This window comes from Callorhinus ursinus, unplaced genomic scaffold, assembly GCF_003265705.2.
Source record: "Callorhinus ursinus isolate GAN/ISIS: 27379988/994484 unplaced genomic scaffold, GSC_fseal_2.0 scaffold13, whole genome shotgun sequence".
Classification (NCBI taxonomy): Eukaryota; Metazoa; Chordata; class Mammalia; order Carnivora; family Otariidae; genus Callorhinus; species Callorhinus ursinus.
In genome coordinates this window covers 34480918-34505177 of record NW_027397075.1, presented here as the reverse complement: position 1 = coordinate 34505177, position 24260 = coordinate 34480918, and the positions used below count along the sequence as shown (strand labels likewise).

General features: G+C 48.5%; 1 protein-coding gene across 1 annotated transcript in view; it reads right to left on the bottom strand.

Annotated features, from left to right (window-relative positions):
* Nucleotides 1-23990, bottom strand: part of PAPPA2 (pappalysin 2) — a 265350-nt gene extending 241360 nt beyond the window's left edge. The window contains exon 1 of the mRNA XM_025878001.2: nt 23045-23990. Coding sequence (XP_025733786.1) covers nt 23045-23948 — 904 coding nt within the window. The 5' untranslated portion in view covers nt 23949-23990. The remainder of the gene's footprint in view (nt 1-23044) is intronic.
* Nucleotides 23991-24260: the final 270 nt, after the last annotated feature.

Sequence of the window (24260 nt, the reverse complement as noted above, 5' to 3'; positions counted from 1 at the left end):
CGTTATAACTGTTGTTTATTCATCAAAGTCACATTCTTGGGAGGAACAGAGGGACAAAATCATCAATATGATTTATGAAATCACTCAACACCGAACTGAACTAGGATAGCCCATGGGTTGGAAAAATGAGATTGAATGATGTAACTTGAAGAATGGTGATGGTACTGGAGCCAAACATTTGGACCATGTCATTTTAAGACTTTAAGAATCACTCTTCCAGTTCTTGCTTGGAACGGGCTTCCATTATGTATCAATGTGGACTAAATTTAAAATTGTTCAAACACCTTGCCCTGTATTTAATCTAAGTTTTGAGAAAAAGGAAAGTAAATTGAAGGAGTATATCCTATTCATTGTATTCCTATTTCTAACTCCAAAATTCATATTTACAGACCCTGGGTATCTTAACAGAGATGTGGGTCTTCAGGAAAAATCATTTGCATCCAGTTCTCTATTATTAATTGCATTGGGAATTAATAGAGTCAATTACTGTCAAGGAGAGAAGCCTTCTTCAAACCAGGATACAGTCTCCCTGAGTGATTATGAGAAATTCTAATAGTAGTAAACATTGTAGTGAAAGAGTTACAGACAACCGCTTACTAGGTACATTTTAAAATGTGGCCTCTATAGAGAAATCATCTAGCTTCCTTCCACTTCTTGGGTTCTTTCTTTGCACTCAGGAGATCTGTTGCTCCTCACAAGAGGAAATAAAGGGACCTAAACTACCTTTTATTAAATGTCTACTATGCTCCAGACACTGGGCATGTGCCACCCCTATTAAGCCCTACCCCAAATGTATGTGTTGATTTTATTATCCTCATTTACAGACCAACAACCAAGGGTCATAGAAGTTAAGCAAGTCATCCATAGTCTTACATATAGTAAGGGCCAGACACAGGGATCAAAACCAGGGCTCTTTGACCAAAAAGCCCATGCTTTCTCCACTGCACTAAAATATTTCGAATCTGGGGCACCTGGGTGGCTCAGTCAGTTGAGCACTTGTTTTCGGCTCAGGTCATGATCCCAGGGTACTGGCACCGAGACCCACATCAGGCTCCCAGCTCATCAGGGAGTCTATTTCTCCCTCTCCCTCTGTGTGCTTTCTTTCTCTCTCTCTCTCTCTAATAAATAAATAAATCTTTAAAAAAATAAAAAATAAAATATTTCAAATACGTATCTAGTTTTTGTTTTGAAGCAAGAAGAGCAATACAGGCTGGCGAATGTGGCATTAGTAAATATGCAGACCACTCCTTGAAGGTGATTGGGATCTGACTCTTCAAAACCTATGGAGGCTAACAGCCACCCCCGAGAAATAGTTTGGAGGACTGAACTGACTAGCTGGCTGGTTAATTATGTACGTGTTGCCCAAATGATAGACTGACTTGCTGAACATTTGGTAAAATTTCCGGGTGGTCCTGCAGGGTTTTCTGCAATACATACCATTCAGGAATCAATTCTAGAGGACCCTGAGGCACAGGGAGAGCTTTTCACCCCAAAGCGAGGACAGCAACTGAAGGCTGAAGAAGGTGGAAGGGAAACCAATATCAAGAACACTCAACTGAAAACTCCCTTCCAAGCCAGTGGCTTCCATCTCCACCTTCTTCTCTTGTTTTTCCCACTAGGTGTGTAACTGGTGGAGGGGACCCTATATTAGAAGAAAATGTAGTAAAACAGAGGAGTGGGTGGTCCAGGTTGAAGCTGCCCCTATTTCTCAACCAACCCGGTTAAACTGCTCTGCCCACTCTCTGGTGGAGAAGGATCCACCAGAAATCTTCCCTCTCCCCTTCTGGGATCCTCTGTCCATTGGTTTTGACAGAAGGGAGCCCTGACCACAAGACCAGGTAGAGGGAGTTATGCTTCAACAGTGCTCCCAGCATCATAATTACAAGGCAAGTTATTATCCTCCCCAGGAGTTATAAAAGTCAATGTAGGGCGCCTGGGTGGCTCAGTTGGTTAAGCGACTGCCTTCTGCTCGGGTCATGATCCTGGAGTCCCGGGATCGAGTCCCACATCGGGCTCCCTGCTCAGCAGTGAGTCTGCTTCTCCCTCTGACCCTCCCCTCTCTCATCTCTCTCATGCTCTCTCTATCTCATTCTCTCTCATAAATAAATAAAATCTTTAAAAAAAAAAAGTCAATGTAAGGGGCGCCTGGGTGGCTCAGTCGTTAAGCATCTGCCTTTGGCTCAGGACACGATCCCAGGGTCCTGGAATTGAGCCCTGCATCAGGCTCCCTGCTCAGTGGGAAGCCTTCTTCTCCCTCTCCCACTCCCCCTGCTTGTGTTCCGTCTCTTGCTGTCTCTCTATCAAATAAATAAATAAAATCTTTAAAAAAATAAAAATAAATAAAATAAAAGTCAATGTAAAGTAAGAAAAAAGAGAGGGGAAAAAAAGAGAATCTTCTGAGAATGGTCAGGACTCAACCTGTCCTTGTCACTTTTATTTTATGGTAATGACAAAAGGGGAAAAGGAGCATCTCATACCCTTTTCCTCAAAACAGAGAAGTATCTGTGTTTCAGAAACATTGTATGAACTTATTTCAGAGTGTTGAAATAAATGGAAAAGTATGTATATATATATATTATATATATATAATATATATAATATATATATATATCCCCCTGTCTGAGAGGCTAAGAAGGCCCAGTGCTGAGGAGGGTGCACAGAGACTCATTCTCTTACACCTCCCCAATTAAACCCTGCTCTCCAGTCAAGACGCCACTCTTCAACATCAATATTCTAGCCCCATTGAAAATGTCATCTAGCTCCCTTTGTCTGAAATGCCTCCCATCTGTGGGCATGTCCTTCAGAAGTCAGCCGCAGGTCCAATCTTGTCTAGGAAGGCTTCCTTGAGTGCTCTCGTTAGAGCACTCCTTGCTGAGCCGCACAGTACTGCTGCTACTTTCCTTATTCCATCAAGCAATATGAGAGCACTGTAAGGACAAAAGCCTGTCTCAGACACCTGTGCATTTCCCACAGGGTCAAGGGAGGAATGGGTTTTAGTTCCTGCATTGCACTGACTCTGTTCCAGAAGTCAAACTGAGTCATAAGTCTTGACTCAGAGGAGAAACATTCCCCACCACTCTGGGGCAGAGGGGGAGGGGGGACAGATGGTGTTGCCCCAAAGCCCTGCAATTGCATCTGACCTAGAGGATGATGTAAGGGGGACCAAGCATTCTGTGCACTGTGTCATCATGAGTGCTTAGACCTTCTCATGATGCTAGACATGCTTTCCCTCAGCCCTCACATAAAAAGCTGCTTCCTCCTGGGTCCTACACAGCTGTACTACAGCACATGTGGTAAAACCTATTGAGAGCTTTTCCTGGGCAAAGCCCCGTTGTGGAGACAGCCCCTGTCCATGGCAGAGCCCCACAGAAGAGACCATTTAACTACAATACAAGCCAAGGTGGTAGAAAATAATAAGGTCCAGAGAGAAATACTGCCCTTGGCACTGAGATGGCCATAGAACCTCACTTCCAGGAAAGCCCCATGGCAGAGTCCTTTCTGCTCTTCTGAGAGAATCAAAGTCAGGAGTGAGAGTCCTGCTTCTCCAAGAAGGCCCAGCAGCTTCCAGGAAGGTGAGGTTCTATTCAACAAAACAGAGGAGTCATGCACAGTGTCATCAGCTCTGGTAACTAAAAAAACATGCTGTATGGTGCAAGCTTGTTTTTATGAGAAAAATGAGCAAAAAACAGAGCCAGGTTAGGTCATGACCATAAATCAACCTGATACAAGGCAAGGTCTTTTCTCAGGATGTTATGCCTGTGCCCCCCCCCCCCCCGCCACCAACACATCTATCTACTGCTTTCTACAGAACTACTTACCCAACACCCTGCCCCCCAGAGAGGCCACAAGGGGAACAGAAAGGACCAAGGAGGAGGAGGAGATAGGCCATCCATCAAAGACCACACAAACTGGCAGAGAGCAGGGCCATGTCAGCAGGAAGAGGAGAAAGTGAAAAGAGAAGCCCAGGGAGGTGTTTTTCAGCAGCTCCAGATCACTTTCCTTCCAGACAGGATTAGGCTCAGCTTTTTATCTAGGAGTCCAAGCTTTTATAATTTAGAGCACAGAATGGGAAAGTCCTCCTGGGAATGTTTCACTCCCATCATCCTAGCAATTTTTTCAAGCTCTCCTCCTAGGCCACTCATCCCTTTAGTCACGCTCTTGCTGTGCGCAAAGATGATGGGAATCAGGATGGGGGGCTTCCCCGGCTCTCCCCAAGCCCCTCAGGCAGGGGTGAGGGTCAATGTGGCAGCTCACCAGGGAGAGGAGAGAGCAGGAAAATACAGAAAGAGGTGGTCAGAGACAAGAATCCAAAGGCATTTACAACCTCAGAAGCTATGGCCTGCACACAACGACCACAGAAAGTAGTGAGCAACGTTCCTGACGCAAACTGACAATAAATGTTAACTACTTTTTGAGTTATTTTTGTTACTGATGGACGGGTGGGAGATGCGGGAGCTAAATCCAAACACCACCAGCTTTTACGTTTATCAGTAGTGTCTGCCTAGAGTTCAGGCTGAAAGTGCCCACAGACCTCCTAAAAGGCCAACTCTAGTACAGAGCTGTTCAGATTCTACTGTGGGTATGAACACCCCAGAGGCCTGAATAAATGCAGATTCTGATTCAGCAGGATTTGTGTGGCGCCTGAAATTCTGCGCTTCCAACAAGCTTCCAGGTGAAGCCAATGCTTCTGGCCTTCACACCATACTCTTGAGTAGCGGGCCTCTAAATGAGAGCAGATCAAGATCTGGGTCTTTGAGAATGGGCTTCTGTTGGCAGTGGGTGGGGGATGGAGCTCCACTAGTGACTTAAATACATAAATCTCCTCCACTTCCACCATCATTCCACCATTTCCTGCAGACATACACACACGCACACACACGCTCATGCACAAACACAAGCAGGCCCCACAGACAAGTCTGCCTTGTGACCATGCGTATCACTTCCCTCTGCTCACGTATCACCTGCACAATCATATTGGGTGACAACAATAAGAGACAGGGGCATGGCGGGTGTAAAGAGATGAGTGGAAAACTCAAGAAGAAATGAGAATTTTCAATGTTCAGCCTCAAAGACACGCAAATTAAGACAAAATCAAAATTCTTGTCTCTCAGGTTGGTAAATGATAGTCTCTAGAATTGGTGACTGGTGGAAAAGCAAGCACGCTCATGCACTTCTGGGCTGAGAGAAAATTGGTAAACCATTCTGGAGAACAATTTGGCAACCATTTGCCAAAAATATCCATATCCTCCAACCTTGTCATTTCATTTCTGGGAATCATAGGAAATAATTAAGAGGTATATTATTATACCTCCCCAATGGCATTATTTATAATAGAAAAACAGTACAGTCCACCCAAACAATATAACACTATTCTGCCTTTAAAAATAACATTTTAGGGATGGTAGGGAATTGGATGAAGTGGGTCAAAAGGTACAAACTTCCAGTTATAAGCTAAATAAGTACTGGGAAAATCAAGCACAACATGGTGACTACAGTTTACACTACTATATGGCATATTTGAAAGTCGCTAAGAGAGTAGATCTTAAAAGTTCTCATCACAAGAAAACATTCTTTTTTCCATTTTTCTTTTTTTTTATATCTACATGAGATGATGGAAGTCAACTAAACTTATTGCAGTAATCACTTTGTAATATATGTAAGTCAAGTCATTATGCCATATACCTTAAACTTACACAGTGCTATATGTCAATTATATCTCAATAAAACTGAAAGATAAATAAATGAGTAAATAAATAAATAACATTTTAAAAAATAAAATAGCTGCTGGTAAAACTCAACAAATGTCCAAGAGGGCAACATACGAAGATCCTAGATTCTCCTCCTCCCACAGACACACTAGCTTTACAGCTACATGTGGAACAATTTCTTCTTTTAAAAACCTAAGGTCTGGCTGAGGGACGACTACACAGCTAGCAAATGAGCGGGTAGGAGAAGCTGGGACACAGTCTTACCATAAACCCCACCCTCAGCATAGCAACCCACAACCAGGAGGGAATTCAAGCCCCAAAGATTCTCCCTGAGAAGCGAAGGGTCCCAACCCCTCATTGGGCATCCCAACTTTTAAGACAGATACTTGAGAGACAAGCCCCCAAAACATCCAACTTTGAAAATCAATGGAGCTCGTGTCCCAACAAGACAAGACTAGCAATCTGAGAGCCCACCTACGAAGAACTGGTGCGCTCTGACTCACCTGCCCAGGGCCCAGCTCAGAGGCAGCCCACGGCGCCCAGACTTCAGTGAAGGAGGTTCACCTGCTGATATTAAAGTGCTGGCCGTAGGGGCAGGCGTCCAAGGTACCACACACATCTCTTAGCTAGCCATCGTGAGTAGCGTGAGGGGTAGGCTGCTAATTAAGCATGCACCTCGGGGCTGACTAGAGTCCTTTCCAGAGACCACTGAACGGCTGGCACTATCTTCAGGCTCACCCTCCGCCATGCTCCAGAGCGCCAGTGTCTGGTGGGCAGCTTTATATGCATCTGGTGCCCTGGGTTTTATTCTGGGGGAAGGAGGGGGATCCACAGGACTGTGGCAATGGGAGAGACAATCCTTGGCAGGTGGTTTCCAAGCCCAGGGCACTGTACAGACAGCGAGACACACACTCCCCAGTCTTTCTGGGAAGGAGGCCCCTTTGCTTGCATTGGAGTTTTGGCCCGAGGGTCAGGCCTCAGGTTTTGACACATATTTAATGGCCTACAGAGCTGCTCTCAAGGAACGTGGGCTGTGGACACCATCCTGGTGATCCCTCTGCCTTGCTCCAGATCGCCATGATCATCCAGAAGAGAGCTTGTGTGCTCATCTGGAACCCCAGTGTCTGTGACTGCAAGCCAGGGTTGTGAGATGTTTGTGCCAACGCCATCCATGACCTCAGTACATTTCAGCATGTTTAAATTATCTTTTTTCCCCCCGCATAAGGAAATAAATATATAATTGAAGTGTAAGAAGTGTTGAAATGTTCCTTACATCAACTCATTCCCGTGAAAAAAAGAAAACAGTCTCCTAATTAGTAATTTTAGGCACACGGATTTCTTTTCTGGGGGCGGGAGGGGATGTCATTTCAACCATTTTTAATAACCTTAGAGAACAAACAGTATGAAATTCCCTGTGCATTCACATATTCTGCTGGTCCTGTGACTATGGAATTCCGTAAACAGCACATCAAAGACCAAACAATAAAAGGCTGGTGTGCATAATGAGCATCTATGATGGGAGAGCTGTGGGGTCGGGGAGGGGGGGGCTCCCTTTCCTCAGCAGAGGTGGAGAGCTGCCTGCAGGTTTTTCTTCCTACCAACCTGATCTCCCACCGAAACTAAAAGAGAAAAGCAGGTCCTTGGAATTCCAGCAACACAACAGAAAGGATAAAACCCCCCAAATGCAGAAGGTGGGCTGCGCAAAAGCTAAGGGAATGGTAGGAAGTCCCACCCTTTAGAGAGTCTGGCGTATCTTGGATCTCTTAATCCTTGAGAAGACACCTTAGTACCTAGCACAGGCTAGTCCTGGGAGAGACAGAGACACAGTGGCACCCACAGCCGGATGCTTCAGCCCTCCGTCTGCTAGCTCACCCCTTTCTATCAAGGTCCCTCTGAGAACTCTTAAAATTCCAGCTGAGCAGCTCCCGACACCAATTTCCTGTTTTCCTTTTCCTCTGCCAAATAAATAATCTTGAGATCTCTCTCAAAAATTTGCTTTGGCATTTCACTTGCCAGGTACAGTTTACAGAATCAATGCTGCCCTAAGAAGCAGTGTTTAAATAGTGTTAAATATATACTTGATGATTCAGAGGCATTGCAGGAGTCTTTATTTAAAGGAAGCTTGGGGCAGATCCTCGCACCGTGAAAATGAGCTCCCAACTTAGGTTAGCTGGTTGCCTATCGGGTTTTCATAAAGTGAGACATCATAGTACTTTCAGAGCATTAGTATTTGTCCAACGTGTCTCCTATTCACTCAGTGACCATGTACTGCCTGTGTTGACTTAAAAATATCGGGAGATTTTTGCCTCTGCCCTGTGGTCACAAATAACTCACGGAGACTCTGGCAGCTTTCTAGGAAGGCAGTTATACTCAGGGACCACACAAACCCAAATACTCTGCCAATCAGAACCTAAAGACCCTTTTCCACCAGTTTCAAAGCCTAAGAAACCAGAGGATACAGAGTGTGTGTTCTCAAATTAAACCCAGGTGAGTCTTCAGAGCCCAGTGTGCAAAGAGAACACTTAAAGCTGACCTATGAGTCAACCCCTGCTGCAACACAGCTTTGGCTGCCTGGCCTCTGCGTGAGAAAGAGAAAGAACAAGGAAAAATAGGTGATGACTTGACATTTTAGGTTAAATGAGGACTAACATCATATTTTTTTTCCTTTTCTTGTTGCAAGGCTTTCTAAAATGTTTTCTTCTGCTTTCCAGTAAGAGATTTAAATTAACCAAGGGCAATCTGGAAGAGTTAAGATAACACCAAATTGGGAACCAAGAAGCTTGGAACGTGATCCCAGCCTACTGCTGTGTGATGTCTGAAAAGTGCCTTTCCCTCTCTGGGCCTCACATTCCCATCCGTGAAGGAGAGGCTGGGAGAGGTTGTCACGAGGCCCACGTTGTTCTGAGTGTCTGTGCCTGGGGTCTCTAGGCTCATCCCGAAGGACTGAGAGGTCCTCATCCTTCTCATCCTTTCTCACTGTCAGACATCCTGTGATGGGGACCACAGAAGGCGGAAAGGATGGAACTGGACCCACACTTCAATGGGCAGGTTTTGTTCCTACAAGACCCCTCTTTTGAATTCATCCTGCAATCACGTGCCTCTGTCTCCTAAAAAAATGGAATAACTAAAATATTGTGGTTCGTTGAGGATACTGGTCAGTTGGAATCCAGTGACTTGAGGTTTCACTGCAAATAATCCCATGCTGAGCTGTGTCACAGAGAGAGAGATGCATACCTGTGCACGGGAGATCAGAAGAAAAGAGAATTTGCAGGGACGAAAACGGGCAGAGGAGGCCTTGGGGGAGAGGGGCCTGAGCCCGCCCTGGCCCAGTCGGCTGGCAGTGTCTTTGGGTCCTTCTCGTGCCACCACATCACCACAGAAGGATGAAAACAGCAACGGGCATTGACTGAGCACACACTATGCCCCAGGCACAGCTCTTAGCACACGATGGGCATCAACTTATTTAATCATCACAACAACTGCATGAAACAGAAATGGTCACGATGCCAATTTTATAAATGAGGAGACTTTGGCTTGCCAGGCTCATACAGCTAGTAAAGGGCTAAAGCCCAGGACACATGGCTCCAGATCCTGACTTCCGCACCACTACGTTAAGGAAAGAATTTAGATGGTGGAAGAGAAGAAGGTAGGACATTTCAGGTGAGGAGGCAGCTTGTGCCGAGGCCAGGAGCAGGTAACAGCTGGGTCATGTGCAGAGGAAAGACTTCCCTGCCTCAGGAATGTGGCTGACTCTGGGGAGTGAGGAGAGGTCAGATTCTATGTGTGGAAAGGGGCCAGATCATTCCCCATCAACTCATCCAACTCCAAGTGCCTGCTCCACTCCAGGCCTCGCCTTGACTGCTGGGGTGACACACACGAGATCAAGATCTGGCGAAGCCCCCAGAAGCCTGCAGGCAATCAGATGGCTCCCACTGCGGACTCAAGTAGCTTGAACTGGAACGAGGCGTGGGAGCCACCATGGTGTTGGATTAGAGAAAAGGAAGGCTGCAGTCCAGGAGGAGGTGGCACCCGGAGGAGGGATGATGACAGAAGTGCCAGAAGCAGCAAGGTAAGCAGGGGCCTTCCTCTTTCCTGCCCAGCTTTCTGCAGCTCAGCCGCGTACAGCCCATCTCTCCTAAATCCCCAGACCTTGCCCTGGGCAGAAAGCCAGAAAGCCACCTGCTTGCACCCCACTCCTCTGCCAGTGACTGGCTAAGGTCAGGCCAGTGACACTCTGCATGCTGTCCAAGGGTGCAGTAAGACCTCCACACCCAGGGGGAGTCGTGCCCAAGATCACCTCCAGCCACAGGTTGCATGCCACAGGCTGGATTATAAGGATTATAAGGATACTCTGTTGTGCAATTATGTCATATTATTAATGTGCCTTGAAACAATGTCCAAAATAGATTTCTGCTGTGGTTAGGGTTTATTATTATTCTGCATAAAGTTGGAACTTCTTTCAAAAACAGTTCTAGAATACCTACTTGGTGTTCAATAAATATCTGTTGAATAAATAAATTAGGGAGTGAATAGATTAAAAGTAATTGAGCTAGGTACTACTGCCTATGTTTTATGTTAAAAGAATTTCACCCCCTAAAAAAGACCTTTATGACAATTCCAGATTTTGAGAGAACCAAAGAAGGGGCAAAGACTAGAAAGACTTGGAACCCAAGGAAAGCTCCCAGGTCCCCTGCTGGCCTCTCCCACAGATTCACAAGATTAACTTCCTCTAGTACATCTCCCTTCCTTTTCCTAATGTGAACAGGAGCACAGAACAAAAGTTCTAGGGAGAGAATGAGAAAGAGATCGTACATGTACAAACCAGAAGAAGCAAATAAATAGAATAGATAATTTCTGAAAATTAAGAAATAATCATAGTTAAACCATAGTTAAACCAAGATGGGGAATGATCTGGCCCCTTTCCACAATAATCATAGTTAAACCGCCCACGCGTTCGTAATAATCTTTTTCATAGTAATGCCCATCATAATTGGAGGCTTTGGAAACTGAATCCCATCCAAATTTTCTGGGAGACTAGATCCTGGTCAATATTTATCGAGGGTCAATAGATTTGGGGAGCTGAGGAAGTTGAAGTGGGGGAGAAGAGTAATCACTCCTTCTAGTTAAGGTTGAGTGAATTTAAAACCTCTTAGCCATCTTCCAAATCAATAGGGCTTCAAGATTAGCACATCTTCCTGTGCCTACCTCCAAACAGAGTAATTCACTCCACAGTTTGTAAGACTAAATCTTGCCCTTTGTTTATTCACCCATTCATTCGTCCTCTCATCGAATATTTTTTGGGTGAGTTTTATTTATTCATAATGTGCCAGCTGCTATGGGTGCAGGAATGTGCAAAGGATAGCCGGTGCCCTCAAGTGGCTTACAGTCCAGTGGGGAACTAGCCGAGAAGAGAAATGGCACAGGAGTAGGGCTATGCATGTTCACTGAACCTCAGCCCCCAGCACAGTGCACGCAGTGAGAACTCAGCAGGTACCTGTTGAGTAAATAAAAAGTGGGATGGGAATTACGGTAAATTGATCTGAGTGTCTGTAACGCTGACTACAGGCTACCAGGAGAACGTGGTAGAGAACAAATCTACATCAGTGAGACCAAGGAAGATTTCCTGGAAGAGATCATTCTAACTAAAAAGCCAGGGAGTGACTAAGAGTAACTCAGATGAATGTGGGTCTGCGGGAGTGGTTTTATTGGGAGAAAAAGTGCAAAGGCCAGAGGCCTGGGAAAGAGTGGTAGATCTGCGTCACTGCTCATAGTCTGGTATTGCTAGAAATTCACTGTGTGTGTGTGTGTGTGTGTGTGTAAGCAGTGACTGTGCATGTGTGAGTGTGCTCATACACAGGTGCACACATGGGTATGGGTATGGGTATGGGTATGGGTATGGGTATGGGTGTGTGAGTGGGAGTCTATTCTGGAGGGCAGTGATGAGTCTGAGAGCATCAGTAGGGTCCCACGTAACAAACTAAGGGAGCAGAACTTTATCCTGAGCACACAGTGGGGTTATCCAAGGGTTTAGGCTGGAAAGTGATTTGAGCTGCTTTGTAGTTGAGAAAACTCCCTTTGGTGCAATTAGCTGAAGAATGAATTGGTCTCTCAAGTGAGAGACGTGCAGACTTACTGTGGCCAAAAGGAAGGTAGTGGCTGTGGGATGAACAAGACAGGTCCAAAAGATACCATCAAAGTAAAGCTGCCATTATTTGGTGACTGATTCCCGGTATTATACGTGATCTATATTGAGGGAGATGGGGGCAAGTGGTCTCCGTGGGGGAAAGGAGCTCTGAGCGCTGGCCTGTGTGGATGGAGCCCTTTGCTGAGAGCAATTTAAAAAACAAAAACAAAACAAAACAAAACAGGAGGCATGGATTGAGATGGAAGGGTTCAGCTGAGCTACTTGTTACTGCTCCTGCCGTCAAAGGTAGAGACGGCTTCACACAGTGGATGAGAGCATGTCCTCTAGGAACAGAGCACTCACATTTGAACTCAAGGCTGTGTGACCTTGGGCAGCCCCCTATTCTGCTCTGTGCTCTGGCTCCTCCACCTGTTTCCTTGACTTGTTCTGAGGAGCACGTGTGTTCATGCTTGGGCAGGGACCAGATGCAGGCCTGGCACAAAAGTCCTACATGGGTTCATGGTCAAACGAAAATGTCTTCAGTCATGTCCTGGAATGACTGAGCCTGCATTCATTCACATGCTTCACATTTCTGTTACTTCATCTTCCATGATTCTCCCGTGCGTTTATGCTGTCTTTCGCCTTACTTTACCAGCGCTTTATTACAAGGCCTTGAGACTCAGATCTCTCTTACCTTGAAATAAAATGTCTGAGCCTGTGTATGCTTCTGACCTCCACCCGCTCCCCTCAGAGCTGAGTTTCCATGCAGAGCACACAAGACCCTGCCCTCTGCCTTCACTTTCTGACCATTCATTCCTATCTCCACTCATTGTAACGTGGCAGCCCCCCACCTCAGGCCCCCACCTCTGTAGTGAAAATGCCCCCTCTCAAGCCACCGATGATGTCCTCACTGCTGTATCCAGTGAGCCCAGCTCAGGCCTTGCTGGCTTGCTGGCAGCCCCGGCGCCATCGGACACATCCAAAGTCCTATCCTTTTCTCTTTTCCCCAATTCTGCTGCCTCCCAGGCCTCCTTCTCTCCCTCTGGTTACCAGCTCTCCTTCCCCAGCTTCAAGGAGCCCTCAAGACTCATCGAGGCAAAACGAGCCCCTCCCCGTGGCTGGGCTGTGATAACTGGTTACAGGTCTGCTCCCACTAGGCAGTGAGCCCTTTCCAGGTACAGCTCCTGCCTTCCCCATTTTTGACTCTCCAGCACATGGTTAAATGCCTGAAACTTCACCGACTAGGAGCTCAACATGTTGGATGAGTGAATAAATTAGTGGAGGAATGAACAAATAGAACCCAACTACTTTACTTCTTCCCTAGCCTTCCCTAAATGTACAGCAATTGTATGAAAATTAGCAAATGCTGAGTCACCACTTGAATGATGATTCGCTAACTGATTAACTTTTCAACTCTGTGACTTCTTCCCCTCTGATTAGTAACTGGACTTCTAATCCAGAAATTAGCTATAGTTACTGGTCTTGATAGCCCCACCGGTTGCCATGACAACTGCAAATGTTCGAGATTGGGGGTTCCAGTGACCCCTGTGTGTATATTTGGGCAGAACCACTTTTCTTCACCACTCATTGCTAACTCATAAAGAGAATTGGGATGTTTTTGTTTGCCCACTATTGCTTCATTTCCTGGATGTTCTCTTTTTCAAAAAATTCAACGAGTAGGATTGTTTTAAAGTAGGTAGTGAACATGAGAAAAAGAAGATGCTGTTACTCCTTGGACAGAAACTTAGCATAAGATACGCTTTCTAGAAGGTGCTAGGGTCACGGTGTATATGATGTAAGCATAAGGGATTTGACGAGCCCCCAGGGTAACCCAATTCCATGTACTGAAGTGCAGAAGCATGGAATTTATGCACTTGTTTATGGCATCAGGAAATGAAGCTAAGGGATGTTCACGGCATACAGGCTCAGAATCCAAACTAAGGTGCAGCGTCCCTCTACTGTTTATTTGACCTCCTTGAGGTATAGACTAGGATGGGAACAAGGAGTCAGGTGCACATACTCCTGGTGCCCAAATTCTGAATGACTCAAACGGGCAGCCCAAAGGAACAATAAAGACGAGCATGAAGGAGGGAAGAAGGACAAAGCATTGCAGGTGACAGGCAATGGTCAAATTTATTTGGGCTGCCAAAGGTGACTCCTACTTTCCAGCCTTGACCCTGACATTCCTGATCATTTCTAACCCGAAAACCTGTGGTCCACCCAAGAATGATGGCAAGAATCCCCATGGCGGCGGGTTGGGGGGGGGAGCGGGCAGGAGAGGGGGGAGTGCCTGGGTGGCTCAGTGGTTATGCATCTGCCTTCGGCTCAGGTCATGATCCCAGGGTCCTGGGATCGAGTCCCGCATCAGGAAGCCCGCTTCTCCCTCTCCCACTTCCCCTGCTTGTGTTCCCTCTTCACTGTCTCTCTCTCTCTCTCTCTCTCTGTCAAATAAGTGAATAAAATCTTAAAAAAAAAAATCCCCATGGGTTCTGTATCATCCTTGAGGATGGGGCAAGGACACACAGCTAACAGTGGATGCGGAGAGAGGAGCTAATGGCACCACCCAGATTGCTCAGAGCCCCTCCCCATGCATTGCCTCCCTGAGATGGTGAAAGGGCCAAGAAGAGAGGCAGTAACTGAAGGGTGGGGGTGAGGACAGGAAGGGCAATGACACACGTCAGGCACCAAAGCTGGAGTGTGACTAGGAAGACGACCACGTGGTCATGCTCACAGGAAATCCCTCTGTGCTACCAGCTGGAGGACCCGGATGACTCCCAAGTCCCAGATCTAAACGTTTTGAGTCAGACCCCAGGCCCTGAACTGAGTGGCTCACAGGGAGACAGCAATGCCCCCAAAGCTGGAACCCAGGAGAAGGTTCAGGGCATTGATAAAGGAGCTGTATGGGCTTTATTTTCCCTCCTCCTTCTCTGTTTTTCTTCTCCTTTGCTTCCTGAAGGTGCTGCATCATCACAGTCTGATGCACTGTGACTTCTGAGGGCCCAAATGTTCCCCATATGCACGTCATTTAGGGCTCATGTGTGTGGAAAGTAACAGAAAGTAATGCAATAACAGCCAAAGGGGGAACTCCTCCCATGCAAAGCTGGGGTCAGGGAAGAAAGGGCCATTTTAGGATGCCTTTGAGAAGCTGGAGAAGGAAGCTTGATTACAGCATCCTTCTCACCCATGAAGGGCTCCCTGTGATTGCAGAGACCTCAGCATGGGGGTCCGGGTGTCTCCACTCCCTGCACAAGACAACAGCACGTTTCTCAAAGATCACCAGGGGCTGTCGGATGGAAGGACTGCTGGAGCCCTAGTCATCAGTGGATGGAAGGACTGCTGGAGCCCTAGTCATCAGTGAAGTCTCGGGAGCCCTTTCTACTCAGAGGGTCGGAAATACAAAACCAAGCCCTCCTGCGTGGCTGGGGCTTGCAAAATGGTGCAGCCACTTCCGAAAACAGTCTGGCAGTGCCTCAAGATGTGAAATGTAGAGTGACCCAGCAATTCCACTCCTAGGTATAGACCTGAAAGAAACAAAAACCTAAGTCCACTCGTGCACAATGCTTGCAGCAGCTATAGTCGCCATGGCCAAGAAGTGGAGGCCCCCACAATGCCCATCAACTGAAGAACAAACAAACAAGCTGGGACATAGAAAGTTACGGAATATTACTCAGCAATCAAAAGGAATGGAGCTCTGCTACATGTTAAACATGATGAACCAAACTCCAGTGAAAGAAGCCAGGCTCAAATATGAAATGTCCAGAAGGAGCCAAACTATCCAGGCAGAAAAGAGACTCGTGGTTGTCTCTGGTGGTGGTGGATGAGGGAAGGTGAGGAGGGAAATGGGGAGTGGTTGCTAACGGCTACAGTGTCTCTTTTGGGTCGAAGAAAACCTTCTGAAGTTAAATTGGTAAACATTTCACAATTCTTAAAAAAAAAAAACTATTAATTGTAGAGTTTAAATATGACTTGATGGTATGTGAGTTATAACTCAATGCCACTTTTTTAACGAAGAAAATACATCAGTACAAACTCCCCCTGGAATGCTCAGACCAAGAAAGTAAGTAGGACTTGTTTCCTGTGGGAAATCTCCGGGGAGTTTTGTGTTTACTTGAACAGAAGGAGTTTCCCCACCACGGCCATGGCCACGTCTGTCAGTATTACCCGGGGCAGCACAGAGCCAGGAAGCGAATCGACAGAGAGCCGCGGAAGACGCAGCACATACAGGAAGTGCCCTCCATACCACGGGTCAGCAAAGGATGGCCGCAGGCAAAATCTGGTCTGCCATCTATGCATGTAAATAAAATTTTCCTGAAACACAGACACGTTGATCCACTTAGATCCTGTCCATGGCTGCTCGCACACTCTCACACCAGAAGAGCTGCAACAGAGACTGTAGGGCTTACAAAACCTAAGCCATTTACTACTGTTCCTTTACAGAACAAGTGTGCTGACCCCTGCTCTAGACTCCCCAGTCTAGAGTCTTGCTACTTCAATATGGTCTACACGGTGGCCGGATCACCCAGGAGTCTGTCAGAAATGCAGACTCTCAGGCTACCCCATACCTACTGAATCAGAGTCTGCACTTGGGTTCGTTAGTTGTGTCAGTGCAAACAGAAGATGCCAAGACAGGATTCACGTGCAAGGATTTCATTAGGGGGAACAACTCTGAGAGAGAAGTGGGTGTATGCCTGGGAAGTCTTGGGAGAGCCATCAGCCCGTGCTGCCAGTCTGACCTTGAAGGAAGGACAGAGGGAAGGGAGGTTCAGCAGAAGCCCTGGAGACCACTGTTCAGACTAAGGAATGTTCTGCAAGCCCTTCAAGAGTCTTCAAGCCAGAGTTGGCTGTCAGAGAAGTCCTGACTCTCAGGCACTGGTTTGCTCTGTCCCCACCACACCAAAGCGTATGTGGCCTCAGTGCAAATGTAGTGATGAATCCAGAGCATAGCTCCTGGGGGTCTCTGGTCAGTGAAACAGCCAGCAGTTGGAGGTCTGTGAGGCTTATCCTCAGTGCATCCGCTGCCAGGCGTGTGCCCATGGCAGCCCTTACATTTTAAGAAGAATCCCAAGTGATCTCTATCAATATTTAAGTCGAGAAGCAATGCTCTAGAGCATGAGTTGGCAAACTGTTTCTACAAAGGGCCAGACAGTAAATATTTTAGGCTTTGTGGGCTGAACTGTCTCTGCTGCCATGCCCCAAAGCTGCCATTTAGCTTGCAAGCAGCCACCGAGGACACACGGTGTGGCTGGGTTCCAATAAAACTTCATTTATAAAACAGTCTTCTGCTTTGGGCCAGATGTGGCCATAGTATACCAACCTGTACTCTAGAGTTGTGGGGTTTAAGCTTTTTTAAAACAACTAAATTCTTTCTTCAGAGAAGTGGATAAGAAAGGGAGGAGTTAGGAGGGGAGCCCCGCACTGGGCAATTCTGCTCAGAAGCCCCGAGGCAGCTCTGCAGACAGCAAAAGCAGATTTGAAAGCCACTGCCCTATTCCCCACAAAGAGCCTCGAGATCCAGAAAGTTCCTCTCACCGTTCTTCTCATCCCTAATGGGCATCCAGCAATCTAAATTTCTACTTTATGTGTCCTACAAACAAAACTGAGTAGTCTAACACTGTGCTAGATATTTGGGGATGACAAAAGTGAATCAGACATGCATCTGGCTCCTGAGGAACTCTCAGCAGATAGAAATGAGACCTGTAGGGGCGCCTGGGTGGCTCAGTCTTTACGCGTCTGCCTTCGGCTCAGGTCATGATCTCAGGGTCCTGGGATCGAGCCCCGCATCGGGCTCCCTGCTCGGCGGGAAGCCTGCTTCTCCCTCTCCCTCTCCCTCTCCCCCTGCTTGTGTTCCCTCTCTTGCTGTGTCTCTCCCTGTCAAATAAATAAATAAAATCTTAACAACAACAAAAAGAAATGAGAAACGTACAGAACTGATAAGGCAGGAAGCAACATGCGCGCCAGGAAACCACACTTGAAGGGCTACGGAAGCAGGGAAGTAGAGATCACCCTCACTGAGGGAACCGGGAAGGCTGCCTGGTCAAGGGGTTCAGCAGTCAGCTGTAAAGAGGGGCAGAGTGACAGCCCGTTTCCCTTCTAACACTAGACGTCGCCCCCCCCTTCTGGAGGGGCACAGGGGCACAAGATGAAAGCCCCTGGTACGCAGATGCCAACTTACAACCATCAGGGCACATGGGTCGTCTACACAAGCGCTCTCGTGTTTCTCATCCTCACCATGAAGGGGGAACCCAGCCCCAGAGGCTGACAACGGCCTTCGCATCCATGGTTCATGTGTACAAAGGGCAGGGGTGCTACAGCTTTGCTGCACATCTGGACCCTGGTCAAGGAGCAGGGCTATAATGTGGAGGAAATGGGTAATTCCTCAGGGTCCCATGAGGGCAGACGAACACTGACTTTGATCGTTGTTGCGATATAGGAAGAGGCAGCCGAGGAGGAAGGTCACAGAATCCTCATCTCCTGAGGAGCTCTGAGGTAGACTGGATAAAGGGGGAGATAGCACACATGGTCCTATTCGACACTCTCTTCACATCTATGTTGACACGTCCGGGTATGGGAATCTGTCTTCTGTGAAGCTCCGTGTCCACACGAATGAGACACAGCTCCCTTATTGGGAGAAGGGGATGTCTCGGTATCCCATAAAATTGCATTTCTTAGATGTCATTCAAAACATACCAAAAAAAGCCATCAAAGTGCCCTAAACAAGGAGTTTTTAACCCATGGCCAGGAGACACTGGCCATCAGGAACCCAAAAAGCTCTGAAAGCTATGTAAACTATGTGAACGTGTACGTTTTTCTGGGGAGTAAGCATAGCTTTCATCAGATTGTCTGTGATGCCAAAAAAGCTTTAGTGCCATTGTCCAATTTATTCAAAATAGTATGGCCCAGGCTAAAAAGAGCATGTGATTTAAAAAAAAATGGAATTATTTGAGGCATCTGATTCTACAGTGTTCTCAATCATCTTGAAACCATCTTGTGAAAAATCCTATTTACCATCATTCCTATTTCACAGATTACCTCACTAAATTCCTAAGAAATTAAAGTTAATACCTCACCTAAGGAAAAATTATAGGTTCATGAGTAGAACCAAAGATAAGTAGATTAGCACCCACTGCTCTTGGTGATGACTATCTCAAGCAGTTAATGCCATGTCGTAAGTAAGTAGCACCGGCCCAGCCCTGCGTCGGGCACTTTACATGAACAACTTAATTAGACATCACAGCAACTCTGTAAGACATTATCTCATTTCTCCTCTTGAGGAAACCAAGGCTCAGAAAAGTTGAACGGATTGCCAAAGATCAGAGCGCTGATAAATGTCAGAGACGGGACCGTAGTCCAGGTCGGCCTGACTCCTCCATTCTGTACTGGGATCTGCTCTGAAAGTTGGATCCTCACAAGAGAAAAACGAGTCTTCAAGTGAGGGACAGCTTCTTAGACATCTTTGTATTCCCCACAGTGCCCCGCTGGGCTTCGCATGGCAAGGCCCTCAGTAAATATTTGTGGAATGAAGACACATGGACTCGGGCTCTAATCCTGACATGGACTTACTGACTCAGTCCCCTGCAACTTGGAGCTGCAGGTGGTTACTCAGCTGGGCAACTGCAAGGAACATTTGAAATCAATTATGGGTGAGGAGGAACCTATTAAAAGCTTCTCTTCTGTGTATGTTGGGGTTGAAGGAGGGGAAAGGAAGTTGAGAAGGAGGGAAAGGAACAGGATGGTTTCAGGCTTGGGTGCTGGAGCTTAAGGATCTCACATCAGGATGGGACAGGATTTGGCTTCCGTCCGCCGCTGAGTGAGTTCCAACGGCCCAACCAAATGGGCCTGTGACCTCAGGCTACTCCTCCGTGGCCCCACGTCCCTGAATTGCCAGGTCCCTGAGTAGTTGGTTTTATCAAGACCCCTACACTGGAGCACTTGCATACAGTCTTTTGGAAGAACTTTGGAAGGCCTTACCTTGGGGTGGGGGGGGCGGAGGGGGGCAGCACCATCATGCCCCCTCTGGAGGCCAGAGAGAACCTCAGCACCTAAAGTCTGTGAGGCCTGCATTGTCCTCCGCCCTGAATAAAAGGATCCCAGCAATCCATTCTGGAGTCCAACTTCCTATTTTGGAAGAATGTGGGAGTTTGGGGTGGAGGGAGGCGGTAACTAGTTGATTTTGTTTTCTGTACTGGTTGCTGCAAGTGCAAGTTAGTCACAACCCCACAAAATGCCGCTTTAGCCCTTTCACATAGGCCCTGCAAAAGGACTTGTTTGAAGCCAGCCCTAAGGGATGCCTACCCACAACACTCTGGGAGGGAGGGGGTGATAAAATAACAGCCCAGAGGCGCGGGCAGGGAGAGCAATCCAAGAAATCAGACTACCCACTACGTGGCTTCCGAACAGACGCCTTCTCTCCTGTGCATGAGGCAACACTGCCACCTAGTGCCCCATGTGGGAAGTATTCCCTGAGGCCCCACATCTCAGGGGGTTCCTTCACAGGGGCTGGTGTGGTTGAATTCTCTGCTGAAGGGGAAAAATGCCCCAAGTTTGGGAGATGGAGAACTGGGATGCTGGGTCTAAGGACGTAGAAGCTGAGGTTTGAGAGCCATTGGGAAAGAATACGGGAGTCAAGCCTTGCAGCGCCTCAGATGATCCTCAGCGGAGCAGCAGAACTTCAAAGGCTGGATTATGTTTAGCTCCCAGGAACTCGATCCAGTTGTTGTTCTGTACAGGTGAAGGCCCACCAGCCCAGGAGCAGGCAGTGATCAGCTACACGCCCAGTGCTGGCTAAGTGAGGGAAGATGGTCTGGTCTGCTGGGAAGAGTGAGTAAATTCTTGCAAATCAGAGACATTTCTGGGGGGAACTGCCTCTGGCCGCCTCATAGCCCTCAGCAAGGGGGCCCACAGGTGAAGTGTAAGGAGCTAAGCACGGTGAACAGAGATGCCTATGCCCTCAGGAGCCCGGCTGCTAAAACCCTGAAGAATGAAGGCCTTGTTCCCAGCCCCCATCTTTCCCAGACTTTTACCCTAAATCTTTCCTGGGTATGTTCTGACATGCGCAAGTCTAGAGAAAGATAGAGGGTGGGAGGTGGGAGGAGTTAGACCTGGGTATTCCCTGCCCTCAACCTTCCCGGGGTGGACCTCAAGGGGAAAGACCAGTACATCACAGGGGCCACTTTGACTGGAAGACAAAGAAGCCTCAGAGGCTAGACTGTCTGCAAAAGACTTCGTGCCTAATTTTACATGCTTCCGGAGGGTTCTGGGGGGCACTTTGGAGAAGGATCTGAATGTGTGTGCTGTGGCAAGGGGGGCAGGGTGGTTGGCGGTGGACAGGTGGGCGAGGGAGGGAGGTGTATGGGGGGCAGGTGGGGAAGTACAAGGAGCCATGCTGTAACTGGAATCAGCTCCTGATGCTACTCTCTGCAGAGCGCAAAATGGGACATGGAAGGGATAGGAGAGAGGTCAGGTACCCACTGTCCTGAATCTGTTCCCTCGGGTTTGAGTTTTAATAACTGGAAGCAATAGCCTCTGAGAGCCTCGCTCATATATTCCTGTTGGATCCCTCTCTAATTCTTCACAGCCAGGGAACTGATCCCAGGTCCCTCTGTTGCTACTGCAGGAGGAGGGGTAAGCGGAGTCGTGGGTCTCGGTCTAGACGGCAAGCACACAGTTTCCCTGGCAGATGGGTACTAGGAAGCGAGATTAGGCAGCAAGAAGATGTCATCTGGGAAAAGCTGCGAAGCTGCCAACTCTGATCAGATAATCATCTCATTATTTCTTCCATTTGGCCCCAGAATAAGGATTTCCTTCTACTTTGTCTCTGCCCCCACCTTCTTACAGCCCAGCCCCTTCTCTCTCCCCTCCCCTCACCCCCTCTCCCACCCAAAAATAAAATAAAGCAAAACCACAAGACTCTCGAGAGCTCAGTGTCTGGGAATCCCAGCTTCCAAAGGAGAAATCACAGCCAAAGAGGGGGAGACAGCGTGTCCAGAAGGGATGTTCCAGCAACACCCCATTGAAAGAGGCTCCCTCCTTCCAGATTTCTTTCTCCAGTCTGAAACTTATTTGCCGGCATCCAGCAACCTGAGAAGTTTTTAATTTGGGAAGTTGTCAAGCACTTCAGGAGCTCTGGGGTTTCATTCCTGCTCTGCCTCGGGCACACCTCTCACTGTTTCCGTTTCCCCACCAATGTCAATGGGACAGGCAAACATCAGAGGGCATTGTAGATAATCCAAATTAACGAGATTAAAATGGATCTACAATGTGCCTAGCCTTGTGTGAGGTCCTGTTACGAGGGGATCCAAAGGGATCATGAGACCATAAACGATGATCTGTCCTGTCTAACCCCCAGCCCTTGCTTGAAACCAACCCCCCGCCCCCCACCACCAGTAAGGCAAGGGAGATAGTTATTCCTAATGCCACTCTTTTCTTTGTCCTTCTGGGTGCCATGAAAGCCACGATCTGGGCATAGTGGAAAACACATAGAGGCAATGTCCTGAGGTATTACCTCTGATCAAGACCATAGTTACGGTTCCTTTTTAGGTCCCTCATACAAGAGCCAGGGCTAGACACCAGGGTCCCCGCTTGTAAGTGCCAACCTCTTCCAGCAGCCCCTGCTGTTCTTAGGCTGGATACATGTTAGGACCAGCAAACAGGACTCCAGGACTCGGGCCGGACAGTAGCTTTCTGCTAAGTTCCAGGACTGCTCAAGGAAAAGGGAACGGCCAGGGGTTAGGGCTCCGCACCTGGCGGCTCGGGCGGCCTCGCCCCGCCCCGCCCACCCGTGGCTCGCCGCGCAGGTCCCGCTCCTGGGTCCTGACACGTAGCTGCCAAGTTGCCTGGCTCTCTCAGACTGGACTCCAAGAAATGGGGTGTGATGCTTCTTCCCCACTGACAACGAACCAGAGATCTTCCCCTTTAAAAAGGGGGTGAGGAGTGAGCTGAAGGTCTCCTAAGTGCACGCGCCATGTACAGAACCACAGGAGATCGATACTTGTTGGGACAAATGCTCTTGTGGTCACAGAGCCATTATCGTAGATGATGTCTGGAGTCCTGCTGAGCTGATGAATAAAGGCCCTTCCCCCTCTCTCCCTGGCCAGCCCCTCCTGGCTCTCCTGCCCCTGTGCCCTTCCTCTCCTCGCCCCCTCGGTCTAACCCAGGCAAACACAAAGCCAGCCATACCCCAAGGACCACAGAAAGCCCAGGGGCGGGCTGTTACCTGCAATGATGGCTGGGTTGTTCTGTCCTCCCTCTGGTCTCACCCAGGCTTCCACCGTGAAGGCCTCCCGGGGAATGTCAGCCGGCACTTCCGGGCGCAGCAGCAGCCGCCCCCGCCTCCCCGAGAAGTACAAGACCGGCAAGCCTCCGCGGGGGTTAAAGGTCTCTGCTTCCCAGTGGGGGTCCCCTCCACCCTTCTGGATGCTGTCCGCTGTCAGACTGGTTCTGCCCCCGTGCACAAGAGGATGCTCAGGCCGAGGCTGGAAATGCCGGGGGGGGACACCGGGGTCTCCCTGCATGCCCCCCCCCTGCCCCTTCACCACCTGACGGCGATGCCTGGTCTTGGCCCGGCCCTTCCTTCGGCTCTCGGGTTGGAGTTCCTTTGGGCCCACGAAGGTGGTGGTAACGGTGGGAGCTGTGGCCGAGCGCTCCTGAGTCTCAGCCTCACCTGGAATCTCCTTGGATCCTCCATCGCCAAGATAAGTGTCACTGTCTCTCCGCAGCTCAGCCCGCCCAGGAGGACCATGCCAGGCCCACGGGGTGGCTGGCTGCTCAGCTTCACCCCTTGGCCCCCCACTTCCGGCTGGGCTCGTGGCCAGGCCCCCCGCGTCATCTGGCTTACTGTGTCCTGCATGGCGGGTTCCCTGACCCCCCACAGGGTAGGGCATCAGGTGGTCCCCAGGCCTGCTGGGGTAGACCCCAAAGAGGTGATGCTGGGGAGCAGCTCTGGGTCTTTGCAGCTTGGCCCCCAGCCAACAGCGTTCTCCTTCTGACAGCACCTGGTTCGGGTGTCCCCTCTGAGCCATGGATCTCTTGCGTGGCCAGCCTGGCTCAGAGCTGGCAGTACTGAATGCCCACCCAGCCAGAATCACGAGGCAGATTCTCAGGATCTTTAGACACATCATACCTCCCCCAGCTCTTTATACAGAACCAGAAGTCAACTTCTGGGTACCACACAGGAATGATGGGGAGAAGAAAAAGAGATGGCTAGCAGTGGATTCGCAGTCACCGGGGAAACGGTTTTGTTCACGGACCAAACTTTTAGGAGCAGCCCCAAAAGTGTGTCTCTTCTGGCTACCAGCCGGTGAGTGCTGTGCCTCCCTCCTTCTCCCCTGAACCTGGCTCTCCTGACTCTAGTTCAGTCCTTGCAGAACGAAGTTCATTTCTCCGGGTTCCTTGGAATTGGAACCTCCTTCTAGAGAGCTCAGGTTTCTTTC